General features: G+C 41.1%; 2 protein-coding genes across 3 annotated transcripts in view; one reads left to right on the forward strand and one right to left on the reverse strand.

Moving 5' to 3' along the window:
* BORCS5 (BLOC-1 related complex subunit 5) overlaps nt 1-1,607 on the reverse strand; it is a 58,941-nt gene extending 57,334 nt beyond the window's left edge. The window contains exons 1-2 of the mRNA XM_052690484.1: nt 1,438-1,607; nt 199-342 (exon numbers count right to left, since the gene is read on the reverse strand). Coding sequence (XP_052546444.1) covers nt 199-342; nt 1,438-1,495 — 202 coding nt within the window. The 5' untranslated portion in view covers nt 1,496-1,607. The remainder of the gene's footprint in view (nt 1-198; nt 343-1,437) is intronic.
* A 2,854-nt stretch (nt 1,608-4,461) lies between these two features.
* On the forward strand, nt 4,462-15,861 carry MANSC1 (MANSC domain containing 1). Of its 2 annotated transcripts, XR_008208540.1 has the most exons (4): nt 4,462-4,683; nt 5,486-5,626; nt 9,320-11,515; nt 15,022-15,861. XR_008208540.1 is itself a non-coding variant. In XM_052690481.1 (3 exons), exons 1-3 carry the CDS (start codon nt 4,470-4,472, stop codon nt 10,312-10,314), a joined length of 1,350 nt encoding a protein of 449 aa, XP_052546441.1. In that variant the 5' UTR covers nt 4,462-4,469; the 3' UTR covers nt 10,315-12,414. The 2 variants fall into 2 exon arrangements, 1 of the variants encoding a protein (XP_052546441.1); XM_052690481.1 differs by lacking the exon at nt 15,022-15,861 and having other exon boundaries at nt 9,320-12,414.
* The last annotated feature ends 2,458 nt before the right edge of the window (nt 15,862-18,319 follow it).

Genomic DNA, 18,319 nt, shown 5'->3' on the forward strand with positions numbered 1-18,319 from the left:
ATCTCTAGTTCATACATCAGTAGAAGGTTGGAAATAATTATGAAAGACAAAAAAAGTACAGTTTAAAACAAAGGCAAGGTAGCAAAAAACATGGATGGAAACAAGCTTCAGCAGGAACCTCAAGATACACAACGCACATACTCTATTTGGCGCACACACAGAAAAAAGGGCCTTTAAAAACAGAGAAGAAACAGTCACCTTTTAAAAGGGGCTGGAACGTCGGAATTTCCTGCAGTTTTATGACATCTGGATCATTGCTCACGTTCCGTGAAGACTGCGTTCCTGGGGCTACCACCACAATATCATCCATTTTTGCTCGTTGTTTAGCTGGGGATGGAGATGCTGGAAAAGCAAAGGGAGAAAGGATAAGAAACAATCAAGTTAATAAATAGATTCCATCTGAATTTAACCCTATGAGAACGATATCACATTTAATGCTGTGCAAGTATGTTTTCTATAACATAAATCTCTGAAACCACAGGCTGTCCCCTCCCTTCTCATTCTCTCTCTGGTAATGTACACACTCCATTCAACAAAGTTTTTCAGAAGGAGACAACAGAATGCTGATTAAGGATGTGCTGCCTTCTGACTCTAGGGATAACCTTACATGTTTGCCATGAAGGCAGAAACCAACAAAGGTTTTATTTGTCATTGTTATGCTGCAGCAGTAATGCTCTCTTATAGTTTTAGATACCTTTATAGGAAAGATTTACCTCAATAACTTAAATTCGAATACATTTGGAGCTCTTACTATAGTGTTACATACTCCTTATCGTTCACATTCAGGTACTTTGATGGGCCCTGGGCAGCCTGGTCTAGTACTAAATGTGGAGGCTGGTGGCCCTGGAGATTCACAATCCTTGAGGCCCCTTCCAACTCCGGCCATTCTGTGATTTTACTTTTTTCCCCCTAACTCAGAGGGCAGTGAGGCACTGGCACAGGCTGCCCACAGAAGTTATGGATGCCCCAACTTTGGAGGCATTCAAGGCCAAGCTAGATAGGGCTCTGGGCAACCTGATCTAGTGGTTGACAACCTTGCCAACAGCAGGAGTGGAGGAACTTGATGAACTTTAAGGTCACTTCCAACCCAAGCCTCTATGATTCTATGATCCCTCCCACTTCTCCCCACCGAGGTCAGCATCCTCACACACACCGGACCCAGCACCCCGCCAAGCAGCGAGGCGCCCACCGTGGCTCCCATTCGCATCTGCCATGCCTGCTGCACCTCCTTCCCCAGCACGCATCTATCAGTCAGTACTACCACAGGTCACGACTCCCGCGCCTCGTCCTGCAGCGACACCAGCACCCAAACCCTTCCCCACCCCACAGCCTCCTCCGCCCCTACAGCACCGCTGAGCCCCTCCCGCACGTACTCGGCCCCGTAGCTTCCCTACAGCCCCGGCCCAGCGGGGCAGCTGGGCAGCCGCCGCCACCGACCTGAGGCGCTGGGCTCGCCCGGGCGGCTCTCGGCCTCCGCGCTCTGCTCCGCTCCCATGGCGACACCAACGGCGCTCGCAATGCAACGCGCTGCGCCGACTCCCTTCCTGCCCGCCACCCTGCAACGCAGGGCCACGCTGCCCCCACGGCCGCCCGGGATTCCGGCTGGGCCGGCCAGCCTCCGCGCCAGGAGCGGGCCCCGCCCGGCGTGGCGCGGCAAGCAGGCGGAGCTCCGCTTAAAGGCGCCGGGCGAGGCGCTGCCGCTGCTCGCAGTGCGCGGGGCGGGGCGGAGTCTGGTGCTCGGCCCTGGGGCGGATTTACCGGTGGGGAGCGCGGCTCACAGCGCCCTGTGCTCCCCTCAGGCCCGCTTCTGCTTGCGCTGTCTGGCCTCCCTGAGAGTAAGGGATTGGGGGAGATAGTGCTAATCTAGATTTTTAATTATCAGCACTGATACTCATGGCAATCAAAGGCAAGGCTGCAAAACAGCCCAGCTATCCCAAACCACCCAATAATAGCACGTGCTCAGTCAGGTCATACTGTTCTCCTATGTTTATGTCTTTTTTTTCTCACCTTTTGAAAGGTAAAGCATGTTGGTTGATGCTTGATAACCAACCAGCTAGCAGCATGCAAGGGGCAGCCATCACCAACTGTGTTTGTCATGGACAGGGCTGAACAAATGGTGTCCCAGACTGAAAGTTCCCAGATGATTTAAATTGAGCAAAAAAGCAAATCAAAGGGAGAAGGAAACCTACTTTGACACTTTGACTTGTTATGTTCATATCTTACAGTGAGATCAGCAAAGAAGCCACATACTTACCTCTGACAGAAGAATTGCCTACAAATAAGTTCTGGCACATGCTAACTTCTACACGAGTCTGCTCTCCACTCCTGAACGATGCACAACATCTGTGCAAGTCTTAACCTCAACCGCGAATGCATTACCTCTCCTGGCTGCCTTCACTAATTCTTGCCAAGATTTAATTTAATATAAAAATCCCCCTCCTGTCTTGTGAGAACTGCACATCTGTTACCTACATGTGGGCTGCAGAGAAAAAAGCTCCGTCCTGCACCTCTTCTGGCAGCTGCAGGCTATGCCTCACTAGCTGTCACCCAACAACACATCTTCTAGCTACAACTGCTTAATTCCTGCCAAAACAACAACTAAATATTTTCAAATAAATGTGATTACTAGGAAGGAGAACAAACTGTTGTTGGCAAACCCTGTTTAGAAAGCTGAGTTCTGAACCTGCACTATTCATACACAGTATTAAAGTTATCCATGAGTAGCTTCAGTGGCAGTATTCAAACGCAGCATGTAATGTCTGCAGAGCTGCAACCCAACCAGTGCTTGCCATAAAGGCATGCAAAGTTATCCATCACTCTCAGACAGATTAGCTAAATTTAATGCAGCATATTTAGCTTACAGTTAGCTTCGTTTGCACTTTTATGTTACAGACTTCTGGGTGTTTTGTCAAGTACGCTTTGCAGCTCCTCTGTTTTGTGCTTTTGTTTATTATTGTAGATGTGTGAATATGTAGTATCTTACTGCCCCTGGAAAATATTTATGATCCACAATTCTGATATTTAGCTTACCTATCAACCAATGTGTGTTTCTGCTATATAAAGTTTTATTATTGAAAACATTATTACAGTAAAGTTATATTTGAATGTAGTTGTCATGCAAATTAATTTTTTTGCCCCTAGTGTGGCAAAACAAATCCTCTGCTGTGTCCTGCAACTGTCCTGCAACAGCTAGGTCAGTGTACCTGAAACTACACAGTGTGCAGTTGTATGTGGTTACATTAACGCATACAAATCTGATGTTTATCTGGCCATGATCCATACAACATAAAGGCCTTGGCAAATATCTAGTTATTATCGGTTTTGTTTGTCCTTTATTACTTTATATATTCAGTGTTTGACAGGAATAGATTACTTGAAACTGAATGGTGTTTTAATTGTGTAACTTCTAGTAGTGTCACTTTTAACATATATGCCCCTATAAAAGTCAACTCCCAGCCGAATGAGTGTGAAGAATAAAGTTGCTGACCATTCTCTGACATGGGCCTTGATTTTTGAAACAGCACAGAAGGCAGCAAGTCAGTGTGAAGCAGAATATGCTGCTGCTGCCAGCGCACCTTCTCCAAGCGGGGATCTCAAACATGCCTTGGAAAAGCAAAAAATCCTAACTGAATTTTACAGACATTCAACCTGTGTCCCAGAGGTTTAAGTTTATTGTATTAAAGCAGAGAGTAGGTGACCAAAAGAGAAACAATCAGACTGTTATCATTTTCTTTTACAATTGCTGTGTGAAATAACCTGCTCTCTGGTAACTGTTCATGTAATGGACTGCCTCAAAAGGAACAAACATTTTATTTACAATCATAGCAATGATATTGTAGGTATGATGCAGGATGAGATACCTGAAGAAGAAGGAACATGTGGCACAGTTCTTTTGTTGCTTCCTTGCATTCCTTACTCTCTGGGCCACTTCTATGCCTGAACACTGCTCTGATGGAGGTGGGGGGCCCAGGAGAGGGGAAGAGGGAAAAAAAGAAGGGAAAAAAAAAAAGAAAAAAGAGGAACCGAAAATTTGCAAAGTACAAACATGAGTTAAGCAAACACTAGCAATAAGGCTGCTCAGGAAGGAATGCTGCACTTGTCAGGCAGCAATGCCATCACCTAGCCCTTGCTGTACGGCTCCCATTCAGCAAACGCCGCCTATCTTTGCTATGGTTTGAACAGGATTACTCAGGTAGCCAAGACAGTCTTACACAAACACTGAAGTATGCACGAATACATTTAGACTAGGATATGCATATTAATTGCTTTTGCTACAGCCTCAAGGGCGGCTCTCATCGCGGCTTTGAGTAAAAACCCACCGACACCCGACCCTTCGACCCTTCGCGGGAGCCGCGACCCCACGGCAGCAAGGCGGTGCCGGGCCGCCCCGCCCCTTGTCCCGGACGCGCGGCAGCCGGCGGCCCAGGAGCGGGCGGGCAGCAGGAGTGGCGGGCCGCGGGCAGGCGGCCATGGCTGTGCGCGGTCTCCCGCTCTGCCTGCTGGCCGTCAGCTGCGCGATGCCTGCGCCGAGCCTGGGCCAGGGCTGTGCCGCGCAGCGAATGGACAACGCCATCATCGATATCAACTTGTCTCTCCCCATGGGTATCCGAGGTGCGGAACCAGTGCACGTTTCAACACCAGAGGCTTGCATACATGCCTGCTGCTTGGGAAAAAAGCTGCCAGGTAACCGAATTCTCTCTGGCCTTTTCTGTTACTGCTTATGAACATTGAGGAGATTACTTACTCGCATAGGAAAGGGGCGAGGGACGAGGGACTCTGCTGTGCTCAGGACCAAAATGTTCATTTCTCTGCCACTTACACTGCCAGTAGTTGTGGCATGCGGCTGCTGCCTGTCCCGGCCTAATGTGATGCCAGAGTGTTGATGTCAGTGTGTTCCAGAAAGTAAGTGCGGTACAGCGGAGGTAGCTTTGAGTATTAAAGCCACTCAGACCTGCATGCATCGCTTCAGCAGACACACTACAAAGTAACACTGGTTTTAGCCAGAAATGAAAATGCTTTCACTGCCCTGGAACTGCTGATTTTTGTCAGGCTTTTAGAGTGGTAGGAGATATAGCAGCAAGCAGAAATGACAATGTATAAAAGTTACCCATAACTGATGGAAAAAGTGCATATCCACAGATACACTGAGGAAATGTTCAGATTTATCGGGATTCATAAGCAAAAAAAATCATTATATAAAGTGCTGCCAGCATGGTGTGGGTGAGGGGAGAATAAGAGGTTGGACTCGTTATTTCCACATATTCATCTGTACAGGAAGAGGAAGGTGTAACCTTTCATATGCTGGCCTTCAGCCATTCTTCTGCAGTCCTGTGTTGTTTTTCCCACAGGAATGCTAGATGTAAGTAGTTTTTCTCTTTACTTGTGGAAAGAAAACCAGAATTTTTTACTTTTTAGCAAACCGGAATTTATTATCAAGATGCTATAAAAGTTCTTGTTACTGAAATATGTGTATGTTCTTTTGCAGGAGACAAGAAATGTAACTTTGTGATTTTTGATGCTCAAAGGACAAGCACACAACCAAACTGCTACTTGTTTTATTGTCCTAGCACAGAGGCTTGTCCTATGAAACCTGCAATGGGGCTTGTGAGCTACAAGATAGCTCAAGGTAAGTATGTGTAACAGTAAAAGCCACAAATCCCCACACTGCATTATCCCCCGTGACTTTTCAGCAGTGGCTAGATAATGGTTCAGAGTTGCATCTTTAGTAAAATGTTTTAAACCAAGTGCTCTAATTTGAAAATACTATTCTTGTGCTTTGTGGGAGGTGGTCAGGCAAGTGTGTGGTCTGCATCTACACAGGCCTAACCATTATGAAATTCCTTCACATAAAATTCTGAACTCCTCATAGTTTTCCTTTGTTTAAAACAAAAAAAAAAGAAGCTTTATCCATCTCAGTGTATTCTGTCCGTGGAAAATTTCTAGTACATAACATGTAAGGGCATTGTTGAAAGCAATAGAAATATGATGCCCTTGTAGCCATCTGTGCATTCAAAGGATTCATGCAACTCTGATAAATACCATATATACACAGATGTTAGGCAAGCCTCAGAGCACCACTGGGATGTTAGTGAGTAATTGATGATAATAATCATTATTTTCTGTTTTCAGTTATGGAACCTGAGGCACAGATGCAAACTGACTAATCTCAAAGCTTTATGGCATTTGGGCTTTGCAGTCACAAATTTCTCACTGCCTGTCACGTGCTGTAGCATTTTTAATAGCAAGACTTACTTGCTGATTGGCACTGATTTGCACCAGACCTGTTTGAACATAAGAATGCAGAGAAAGAAGGAAGACTTAATTGTGCTTGAGCTTTTGTCATACAGATAGTGTAATGCTCACTTAATGCTAATCATAAAGGTGATATTAGCTTATTTGCCTTAGGTTCCTGGTAAGCATTCAAAGGTAGCAGCACATGGTGGTGTTGGTACTGACAAACATTTGAAGCTTTGTGTGTTTTTTCTGTTTGTTGTTGTTGTTGTTTTAATATATGAGAATCTTCATGTGATTACATAGAACTAAACTATGTTCTACATACTAAACTAAAAGGATAAATATATTCTGTTGCTAAAAAAGTACACTGAAATACTGAAATTGTGTTAGTAACAAAATTGTTTGTTTGTTGGTTGGTTTTGGTTTGTTTTTTGTTTGTTTGATTTAAAACTATTCTTGTAGCTTGTTAACTACTGGAAACAACCTCTGTCTTGGAAAGTAAAGCATTTCCTGATTCCTGTCACAAATAGTGATTGCTGAAAAAGAAATAATGCCTGCTTTTTTGCTGTACTTCTGTGGAGTTTGCTTTTTCCACTGCACTGAGGTAGCCACATAGAACTCATGAATACAATCCATGTATGCTCAGGAGGTGTTTATTTGTTTTTTAAGATTGACAGTTTGAGGTTTGGTTTCTAATGCAGTTCATTGGATTTGAGATATCAACAGGACCACTTTGTTTTTTTAATTTCTTTTTAAAGGTTGTCTTCTGTAATGCCCTTGTTCTTTCTTGCCAACAAGTCTATCTGTTCTAGTGCCACAGCTGCACCTACAGCAACTACAGCACAGTAGTTATGGGCAGTTGTGTTTGGGAGCATATAATCTAAAATGAAGACCAAGACTACAGTTAGTTTAAAGCTGAAAATAAAGTAGTGTTAGTAACACAAGGCAGTTACGTTAATTAATCTCAGTGCTGCAGGGAAGCAGATACTTAACTCCTGTGCAGGACTCATCACTGGCTTGCCTCCATATTTTGTCCTTTGAACCCTGTATGAATACTGCCCATTTTCCTAGCTGTAGCTGAGGTGAGTGAGCTGAAGATGACATAGCACGCTGCAAATGGTTGTCACACAGCATCAATTATTTATTTAAATGCATGGAGGAGGCTATCGGAGTGCACTGGGAACAAGGAAAAACGTGTTGGTGACTGACCCAGTGGTTGTGACAGGCCATTTCCTCAATGCTGTGGAAACGTGTTCAGAACTGCAGACTGCAGCTGAGAGTTTGGCTGTCTTTGGCCATACAGCTTCTGATTATGTAGTGCCTGAACAGTGTTATTTGTCAGCTTATTCCTTTACTTTGCTAACAAACTAGGGAAGGTTAGGATAAAAATTGGTGTCTGTAGTTCAAGTTGCTGTCCTCTTATTTAAAGCATTGCGCTTTTTTGTTTGTTTTTCACTTCAGTTTTTGGAAGAATTTAGGGCTTGCAAATATATCTTCTGACAGCAGCCTGTTAGATTTCTTTGCATGTATAATAAGCCTGAAATAAACTAATTCCTTTAGATATGAGTTTCTACTTGAGAAAGAAGTGACAATGAAAACATCAATGACTTTTTATCATTTCTTTAAACTCCAGTGCAGTTAACAAACCTTTTTGTTTCTGTAGAAGAGGAATGAGAGCACATTCCATCTTTAATGTTTTGGGTGGCTACTGAGTGGTAACAATGAGAATGCAGCCTGTACCACTTAGCCTGTTTTTCCAAGAACTCATGCTCACCAAAAATGTCTCTCTAATCTAGGCTTCAGATACACCAGAGACTCCTGAAGTGTCTTTCTTCTAGCATGATCGTTGGAGTTCAGGGCTTTCCTACAAATCAGGATGTGTGCTGTCTTGGGGGAGATGGGAGAATGGACATTTGATAAATCTGATGACAAGAAAAGATTATTTGACTACTCATTCTTTACCAGTGAGTGGTATAGTTGTAACTTTCCATCTGCTGGGACAGATTGGACTGATAAACTCTTGGACGAAAGCTGGCTCTATATTCGAAAGTTACCATGATACTGAAAAGAATGGAGTTCATTGTCATTACCACACACTTAGAGTACGTATCCGATAGTTGTTTGCACTCTCAGAAAGACATTAAAACCTCTGAATTCTTTGTAGTGGCAATATTCATTGAACGTGTTGGCAACATGGAAACATACAATTTTAAATTCTGTGGCTAAGTACTTTGACCAGAAATGTATTTTGCAAACTCAGCAGAGCTGATCTCCTGCTCTGTATGATACATTTGTAGGAATACCAACAATTTCTTACAGTTGAGAAAGAAAAATCTCACAAAAATTAGGAACTCCTTCTTCCTTCCACTGTAAATAGAAGCTCCAAGGACACCTCATCTGTGTTGTAATATATCAGAATGTTGCAGACATGTGAAATCTAAGGAGTAGAGTACTTGCAGATGCTAATGCCAGGAGGCCTTGGACCTCAAGAGACTTGTCATCAAAATGTCTAAACTGCCCTTGTTTTTTCAAGTGATTCTGGGAAAGTCACTTAGTTTCCCTCCGCTCAGATGGGGATACTATTACCACCTGTTATCATAAAGCAATTCCTATATGTGAAGTGAATCCTACTAAGCAGTCATGGGATGTTTGTTTTTGGCTGCATAGAAGTACGTACATCTGACGGAAGCGAGGTTGATTGTATCTTCTTAATTTGACAGGGACTGGAATAGTTTAAAGGCAGTGGGCATACTGACTGTACTTCACACCTCTGAAGAATCATATGCATGCCATATGAGTACAAAACATATAGGAATGACTGGTTTGCGTAGGTAAATTTTCTTAAGGAGCTGCAGTTGGGGTCTGATGTGTTCCAGCTTGAGATTAATAGGTCTTATGACACAGACAACATAAAAGTAACTGCATACTTTAAATAAAATATCTTGATGCTTCTGTTTGTTTACTCATTACTTTCTGAAGCCCTCTGATAATGCTATTCCTTTACAATATAAATAACTAGAGTGAGCTTGTGGTAATTAAAAATAGATTCAGCAATTGAATACTGATATTTCCTTTCTCTTCACAGACACCCATGCTCTGGAGGACACATCCTTCAAAAATGAGGACTTCAATTCAAATGAACGCTCTGTACCTTCAGATGCCGGAGCTTTTATTTCTCAAAGTCAGGCTAACCATCAGAATCATACGCCTGCTTTGCATCAATCTGTTTTTCATCAAGCATCTGAACTCCTGAACCATATGGAGAAACATGTAGACAGCACTGAATTTCATACAGTTTTCCCTGAGTCACAAAGGGCAGACAATCCCAAGAGTTTAGACTCCTTGCCAAGGCAGAAAGTAATTAATCCACCACCAAATACATCATCTACTGTTCAAATTGGAAACCCTTCTGCTTTGTTCCCCACCACTGAGTCTAATGTTCCCAGTCCCAGCAGTACTACTGTTACTCCTCTGCCTACAAGTACTGTCAGACTGAAATCTCATACAACTTCTTTGTTTACAGGTGGTGCCAAAGCTGGTACTGTCACTAGGACAACAACCTTTATGCTTACTGCAATTGCTAGAGCTGAACCTGGTATCCCTACTGCCAAGATTGCTGCTACTCATGTTTTCCTTTCCAGTCCTACAACTTCTGCTTCTACTTCTGCAGCCAAGTGGGTGACCTCAAATCCTGTAACAGCCACGAGCTCAGCAGGGCTCAGAACTTCATCCATACCTCCTGAGCCAACAGCTGTCTCTGCTAGTTATACCAGTCATGTTACCCTTGTCTCTTTTTCAAGTTTTGCTCTCTCTACTAGTGCTTCCCTCATGGCTTCCCAAAACAACCATCAGGGTTATGACCCATCTGATTCGGAAGACCACCTCTCAGAGTACGTTCAGAGAAGAAAAGGCTTTGTTCAGCTGGAAGACAAAAGCAGACTTGTAGTGGCTTTACTTTTTGGGGTGATATTCTTGCTCTTAGTTATTGCACTCACAGGGAAGAAAATGCATGAATCTCTTCAGAAGAGACAATATACCAGGTTGGATTATTTGATCAATGGAATGTATGCTGATGTATGATGGAGCGTAGGGAATAGATTGTTAGGAGCATTTATCATCTTTGTGAGAACTATTCTGAAAGTGAAGAGTGGATACGAAATCTCAGACGAGGATGCATTCCTTTTTTGGTCACCAGTGGCCACATGGTTTTGGTGGGGAAGAGAACTGCTGTTTCAGACTGAATTATAATGCCTATCATTTGAGTTAGTATCAAATCCTAAGTGCAGACACTCAAGCTAAGCAAAGAAGTTCTCGTATTTAAGGAGAAAAATAATTTCAAGAGTATGGTCTGTGACTAGATTAGCAGAATAGAATTTGACCTAGTTAATTGTGCAGCACATGAGCACTTTCAATGTTTTTTGCCTCCAATTACATCAGTATTACACAAGTCTGGCATCATGTAAGTGTATATGGCATCCTGTATACTCTATCTGAGCCTTAAGTGAGTATTCGGTAGTAGTATATAGCATCAAAATGGTTTTAGGTACAAGGAGTAAACTGTTTTATTCAAAACATGTTTGGCTTAACTTTCCTTAGCTACATTGTGTTCATTGATATTTATCTTGAATGCTTCCATGTGCATAAATCATAAGCTATGCTTAAAACCACCTGCTGCAAATTTTAGTTTGCCTTTTCTGAAGAGAGCACCACCCTCTAGCAGGATTCTTTGCAGGATATGTCAAATAGTTTTTATCATATTTAGTTAAACAAAGCTGGAATCTTTTTATTTTTTTCCATGTCAAATAGCACAAGCAAGCAACTTGGTGTATACCAGAGAATCTGTTCTACTATACTTAAACCTATTATAGTTGAAACTTAACAATTAATTGTAGAGCAGATGGAAACTTGTGAAGGAACTGAGCAAAGACAACAGTTGTATTATCAGCAGAGGACACAGAAAAAGTATGGTTTCTAGTTCTTGAATATCTAGACAGATTGAAGGGAATTAAGAAAGTATTAAGTAACACTGATGGATGTGTTGTGCAAGAGTCCCAAACTCAGAGATATTTCCTGCAGTCAGAGAAGCATTACCTTAAACAACTTTGCATTATCTTTCGGCTTCTAGCATTCTTTTATTTCCCTCACCAGTCTGGTGGCTCTTAAAAGCACTGCTTGCAGCAGGGCTAGAGATGATAGAAGCACACACAGAATCACAGGACCTCAAGAGATCATTGAGTCCAATCCTCCTGCTTAAACAGGTTCCCTACAGTAGAACACGCAGGTAGGCATCCGCATGTGTCTTGAATATCTCTGTAGAAGAACAGTCCACAAACTCTGGGCAACTTATTCAGATCCATCACCCTTACTGTAAAGAAGTTCTGTATGTTTGTATGGTACTTCCTGAATACAAGATTTAGGCCATTTCTCCTTGTCCTACCGCTACACATCACAGGGAAGATCCTGTCCTCATCCATTTGCCTCCCAACTCCCTTTAGACCTTTATGAACATTAATCAGAGCTCTAGAACTCTGGGTGGAACTCTACATGTTCTCAAAGCACATCTTTTTTACTTCTGGCATCATGTTCATATGACCGGTAGTAAGCACGGCTTCTCTGTATGTTTCCCTGCCTCTGGAATAAGAGGCAAATGAGAGTGCCTGTAAGCATCCAGTGTTTGAACCTCCAGTTCAAACTCACTTTTTTTCCACACCATGATCAGTCTTAATCTGTTTTCAGAATGAAACCCTAGATATTATCTGTGGGAGGCAGCATAATCAACTACAAACATCAAGATAGAGAAGGAAAGGTGCCTTAAGAATAGGAACAAATAATTATATTACAAAATATGATAAGTAACTCATGTCCAAGAGGTTCTTAGATCTGTCAAGTTTACTGCAGCAGGAAGCAGTCATGATCTAAAAATGGCCTCAAGGCAAGTTTTTGGGAGCTCTAACAATATGCAGAAAATTCTCTGAAAATTACATTATTCAATGATCAAAGACAAGTCAGTGTTCCTTATGTCAAGAAGTTGAACTCTTGCTGTATGGAGGCTGCAAATTACTTTATAGATACAAAAACATTTGTTTTTTCTACATTACTTCTGTCTGACAATGCTTACATAAAAAACACTCTGGATAATATCTTAGAATTGAATAAATTTGCAGAAGTATCTCAAGTTGATTAGCTGGTCTGTTGACTGCACTTCATTTATCCTTTGCTTTTTTTTATTTTTATTTTTTTAAATCAGCTAGTTTCAAAGTTTTGTGGTCGAGGAATATGATAAAGATGGAAAATATTTCTGGGAAGCAAGTTAAGGAAATTGCAAGTACTGGGTCTGGTACATGTAAAATGCAGGTCTGAATCTGAGATTAACTATAGTTTTATCTAAAGATTTACAGCTTAGTGAGAAGCCTTCTACGTTGTCTATGCCATCGTAGCAACTTACTGCAGGAGGGGTATTGAAAAGAGCTCCTGAATCATCGCTGTGCATTTCTAGCATAATAAAAATTTTGTTGGAGGTAGAGATTGTTGATAGTAATTCAGGCAGTACAGTGCAGTGGACACAGATTCGAGAGAAGGAGGGCAGACAAACTGTAGGGTCATTCAGAGCATGGGGCATGTATTTGGTTAACATCACTGGTAACGTTGTCTTCTAACTAAAACAGCCAACATTATATCATACACTATGAGTGGCAGAAGTAAACCAGTGAGTTGCATGTGTATCATGACTAACTCGGTAAGAAAGCTGAGCTGAGTGGTCTTTTTGTAACTTTAAATGTTAATGCATACATCAAAAATAAGTATAGAAACAGAATCGTTTGAGTTGGAAGGACCCTTAGAAATCACCTGGTTCCAACCTCTCTGCCATGGGCAGGGACATTTTGTGCTACACCGGGTTGGTCAAAGCCCCATCCAGCCAGACCTTGAACACTTCCAGGAATAGAGCATCAACAGCTTCCCTTAGCATTGCACATGGGGATATATATTTTCCCATTCATTTGCATTCTTGGAGCAAATGGGATTACTAGGTGACCTGCCAGGAACATTCTGTAGGGGAACGTGGGCTATGTTTGAACACTAGAGGGCAACAACGGTTTATTAAATCGACAAATGTGAGGAAGTCAATTTAAAAATGTTTTATTTTGCTTGGTTTTTAACTTTCTGAGGCTATTTCACTACAAAATACATTCTATGACAAAAATGTTTTGTTTATTGGAAGGCTTTGGTGGAAGATTATACACATACACTTCTTAAGCTTCTTACTTAAGCTTCTTAGTATATCGTATAGCAATAATGAGGCACCATAGAAGACAACAAAATACTAAGTATACAATCATATACATTTTAATAATATTAAATTGAATTGTATTTTTTAGTCACATATTGGCATGGTCAGTGAAAAGAACAGGAGAAAGAGATTTCCTATGATCATTCTTTCAGCAGTGATGCTTAATTAGGCACATCTTATGAACATACTTAGTCATCTGATAATAGTGTTGCATTATGAAAGAGAAAGGATAGAATAATTGCAAAAAAAAAAAAAAAAAAAAAAGTGCACCTAGTATGTTATGCTTTTTGGCAATGCTTATCTAAAATTCCTGTACACTGACAGCTCTTATATGGTCTTAAATGTGCACCATGCTCCCTGATGTAAAGTGATCAAACAGCAACAAACTTTTGCACATTGTTCAGGAACTGAACAGATATGCTCTTCCTGCTAGTAGGCAAAAAAGAAATAAATATCTTTCCACCCGGAAATAAATAGTAGTGTCTTAAGACATAAAAATAAAACTGAAATCATATGGTTTGATCATCAGCCAGTGTTATCTGATGACAGCATTGAAATCTCTCTTTCCAAATACAACTATATATGTGAGGGCACAAGGCCAAAAGCTGATTGACTTTAATCTCCTGGAGAGTGTAATAAATTCCATAGCTGCTTGTTTCACGTAGTTCCTTCACAGTACTGAGCAAACAAAAAGTGTGTAAATGCAGACTGTCATGAAGAAAACTCTTCTGTGGAATTATACATTCAGGCAAATGGCTAGTGCAAGTTTTACCACCCCTGCTAACAATCATAAATGAATAACAAACAATTGAAGACTTATTTGAGATGTGTGAGAAAAGCACATTGTTGCTACCATAAGTGCCTGCAAACCCTTTACGGCATGTCCTCCATAAGGGTCTGGAAACCCATTATGGCCTGTTGTCTTCAAAAGAATGCTTCAGTTCATTGTAATTACTGTAGGAGGAGGAGATGTTTATGCTTAGATTTTTTTTTTTTTTAGTAAATTAGCAACTCACAACCCAGTAGTAGCTAGCCGACCAAATAAAGTGCGTTTGAATCTGATGACATCATTAGATATTGGCTTGCACCCATCAGTCCACCCTTCATGCTGACAAAAATACTGAGTTTAAAGTGCTATTACTGCTGTCAACAGTTTCCACCTAGAACCTCTTATAGAGGAGCTATACTTCGTGCTTTGGCACACAGTGAAAATTGGCCTAGACTGCTGAGCATTTCCTATGCATTACTCATTCTCATACAGGTAATATAATTCCTTACATCTCTGATTATAGATAGTTACAAGGCAGTTATACCTCTTCATCTTCTGTAAGTCTTACAAGTTCTTTGAAGAGTGTACGTGACATTCCCTTTATGGATAGGTCCCCTGACGTATTTGGATATATGAAAATTGTTGTTCATCTTCAGGAAATCTACACACTCTGAATCTCAACATTTAAATCTGCTTTTTTATTTTTCCTTTATTTTTCCTTTTTTCCTAGTCTTTCAGGTGACAGAACACTGGCACAGATAGTGGAATCTCATCCTTGGAGATCTTCAGAAGCTGCCTGGACATAGGCCTGAGCACCTTCCTCTGGATGACCCTGCTTGTGCAGGGGTGGAACCAAATGGATCCAGACATCTTGCCAACCTCAGTGATTCAGAGATTCTGTGATAAAAGAGAAAAGCATAGAACTTCTGCTCTTAAGATCAGATCTCCTGGGAAGCTGTCCTTAGGGATGAAGGAAGGAACAGAGCTGGCATTTCTTTAAGTATGTCTTTCTGAGAGCAAAAGAGTTTTCTATCCCACAGCATAAGAAATCAAGCAGAGGAGGCAGGAAACCTGGCTGAGCAAGGACCTGCTGGTCAAACTGAGGGATAAGAAGGAAAGGTCTATGCATGGAAGTGAGTGGCTTGAGAAGAATACAGGTATCTGGATGTGCAGAGATGGGACCAGGAAAACCAAGGCATAGCTAGAGCTGAACTTGATAAGGGTGTGAAAAATACTAATAAGGGACATTGGCCAGAAGAGAAAGGCCAAGGAGATTGTACCCCCTCGAAAAATGAGAAGGTAAAAATGGTAACAACAGATATGGAGAGGGTTGAAGTACTCAATAAGTTCTTTGCTTTGGTGTTCACTGGCTGTCAGGCTCTCCATGTCTCTTTCATCCCTGATCCTTTAGTGGGAGGTAGGAGGAGCAAATCCTCTCTCACTGTAAGCAGAGAATAAGTTTGAGACCATTCATAATTAATGGAGTGATAGTTTTTGTAACAGGCCTGAGTTTGGACTCAGTCATGATTTTACTGTTTTTTTGTTGGTTTTTTTTTTTTTTTTTTTTTTTTTGCACAAAAGCTACCAGAGGCAGCTTAAACTTCATGAAGAAGTAGCCTGTTTATGAGGATTGCATTTTGCAGGAGCAGTTTGGTACCTGCCACATCAGAGAAGCAGCTGAGTTTCATAGAGTTTCCAGCTGAACATTCAAAAGTCGCAGGGAGCATCTCCACATTTGCTCTGTGTGTCCTACTTAAACTGAGAGAATTATGTTATTAACGGTGGTTAGGCTTCAAAACTGTGACTTTTACAGCTCTTCTCAACAACAAATCAAAAATTTGCATGAAGTTCAAACATTTATTCTTATGTTGGAAGATGGTAGAGAAACACAACACAGACTTCCAATGAGCTTGCCTGCTGTTTATTTAGTTTTTTCAGTGTGTTTTTCTGTTTGGTTCTATGAATGAGCCTTTTTTTTTTTTTTTTTTTTTTTTTTTTTTCCTATCCCTAAATCCAAATTCTAGTGTCAGTTCTGAATTTTTCCCGCGTAGTCCAGTAAGTTATGAATGAGATGATCTTTGTCCTTCAGTGGCCACACACTGCTCTATCTTTGCACATGCAGTTCCCATTTATACCAGTGTGAGGTCCTCCTGCACATGGTTTATGGCTGTCGGTCAAGTCCTCACGCTTAGTGGCTTATATCTTTTCAAAACAATTGCCTTGTAGGGTGACATGACTTTTCAGCCCAGAGGTAAAATTTATGATAGAATCTGAAGACAATTTTCCCAGCTGCTTCTGATTATTCAACTATGACAATGTTTTCCTTGTTTTGTTCCAGCGCATGAAATAAGGAGTTCAAATGTTTCTCCATCATCTGATATCTCAGGCACAGTTTCCAGAAAGAATCCAGTTCTGGCACACGCTACTGATGTCTTTACAGAACCAGAACACTGTTTTAGAAAAGCCAAAAATAATTTATTTGGGAGGTATAGCTTTAAACAAGTGAGAACAGCTCACACTACCCTGCTTGCTACTAAACTTAACAAGATACACATGTGGCTTTCCTACATAAAACAAGGGTATGCCTCAAGTGAACTCAGTAATGGGTGGTGTGTTTTGAAAAGTGACAGGTCTGAACACTGAAGTTTATGCATGTGTTTTGCCTTGGAGAGAATGTAAATTTTTCCAGATATCTGTTGGAAACTTAATTTCAAGGGTAAGTTTGAGGGCAGGTCAAGTGTCACAATGTTTTTGGGGCAGCCCAAATCAGGTAGCACTAGAGACAACAGTGATACTTCTCCAATGGCTACCCTATTATTTGGTAACTGGAGTGATTTCCAGTAGACCTTTCTGCATACATTTTTTTATCGCTCTTCATGTTATTGATAACAGTGTGCATGCTACAAGCAGTTCAAGTACAGCTTCCTTACTCGTGTTTAGAACGTCTCCTGAGTCTCTGGGATATCAGGCATTTGAAACATAGGTTATCATAAGGAACAAACCAGACTGAACTAAAATGGGTAGATGTGGCAGCTGTGGTCTATGACCATGCACAACAGCAGATTACCATGCATCAGCTGGCAGGTGGCTATTGTCCCCAAGTGAGACACCAGTTCTTGTGCTTGTTCTGGTGTGTGCTGACATCTATATTACATCTAAGACTGTGGAAGAAATATGGGCTTGAAAAGTTAATTGAAAAGATAAGGTATGTTTTCTGGGGTAAAGTTCATGGCTTTATAACAGTTGCTGATTTCTTTTACCTTTTGCTAGTTTCCACCTTGTTGAATATTGCTGAAATCCTAATCAGGAATTGCCTTGGTCTTAATGGGCTTGGTAAAACAAAATAGGTCTCCGCAGAAATGAATTTGCATATCCCTCATTTGGATTTTGACTTAAATTTTAATAAATCTTGCTTGAATCTCCAACTCAGCTCAATTCATATTTATTTTACTCTTTTACCATCAGTAGTGACGACTCAGTATCCAACTTCTACCTTCTTTTTGTGCACAGCTGTTTCTTTGCTATCTAATTTGCTATCTAATGTTGTCCAAAAGCAGAGGTTTTGCTCAGGTATTTGCTGACTTTTCTTTTCCTGTTGTTTCAAGATCTTCCTGTTGAAAACTGAACAGTATTTTAAACTTCAATTTTGATCTCATAAGCTTAATTTTGAAATGTTATGTATGTAATAAAATAAGTGATCTGCCAGTACTGCAGTGGTGAATGCTTTTTGCTCACAAAGCACTTCTTCTGCACCTACTGAAATAAACAGTGGCATCTCAGACGAAGCAGATTTTGCCCTTCATTTGTCTTACAAAGTCATTACAAGTGTTCCAGCTATGTTGTGAGCAGACATCTCAAATGTTTTGTCTAAATGTAAGTATAAATCATAGCATGTTTCTGTTAAAAAGAACACTTAAAAAAACCTGTTAGGTACACAGCTGAGTATTCAAAATTTTGTGTGCATAAACTAGGAGAGCTACTGGGGCAACAAATGAGATGAATAGCTGTATCTCTTCTGCTGGTGATCA

Source organism: Tympanuchus pallidicinctus, unplaced genomic scaffold (genome assembly GCF_026119805.1).
Source record: "Tympanuchus pallidicinctus isolate F22 unplaced genomic scaffold, pur_lepc_1.0 scaffold27, whole genome shotgun sequence".
Classification (NCBI taxonomy): Eukaryota; Metazoa; Chordata; class Aves; order Galliformes; family Phasianidae; genus Tympanuchus; species Tympanuchus pallidicinctus.

Bases quoted from the DNA above. Each gene is read 5' to 3' on its own strand.
- MANSC1 (XM_052690481.1), top strand. From the start codon at position 4,470: ATGGCTGTGCGCGGTCTCCCGCTCTGCCTGCTGGCCGTCAGCTGCGCG. The intron at 4,684-5,485 runs GTAACCGAATTC...GTTCTTTTGCAG, and splicing joins CTTGGGAAAAAAGCTGCCAG to GAGACAAGAAATGTAACTTT. The intron at 5,627-9,319 runs GTAAGTATGTGT...TTCTCTTCACAG, and splicing joins GAGCTACAAGATAGCTCAAG to ACACCCATGCTCTGGAGGAC.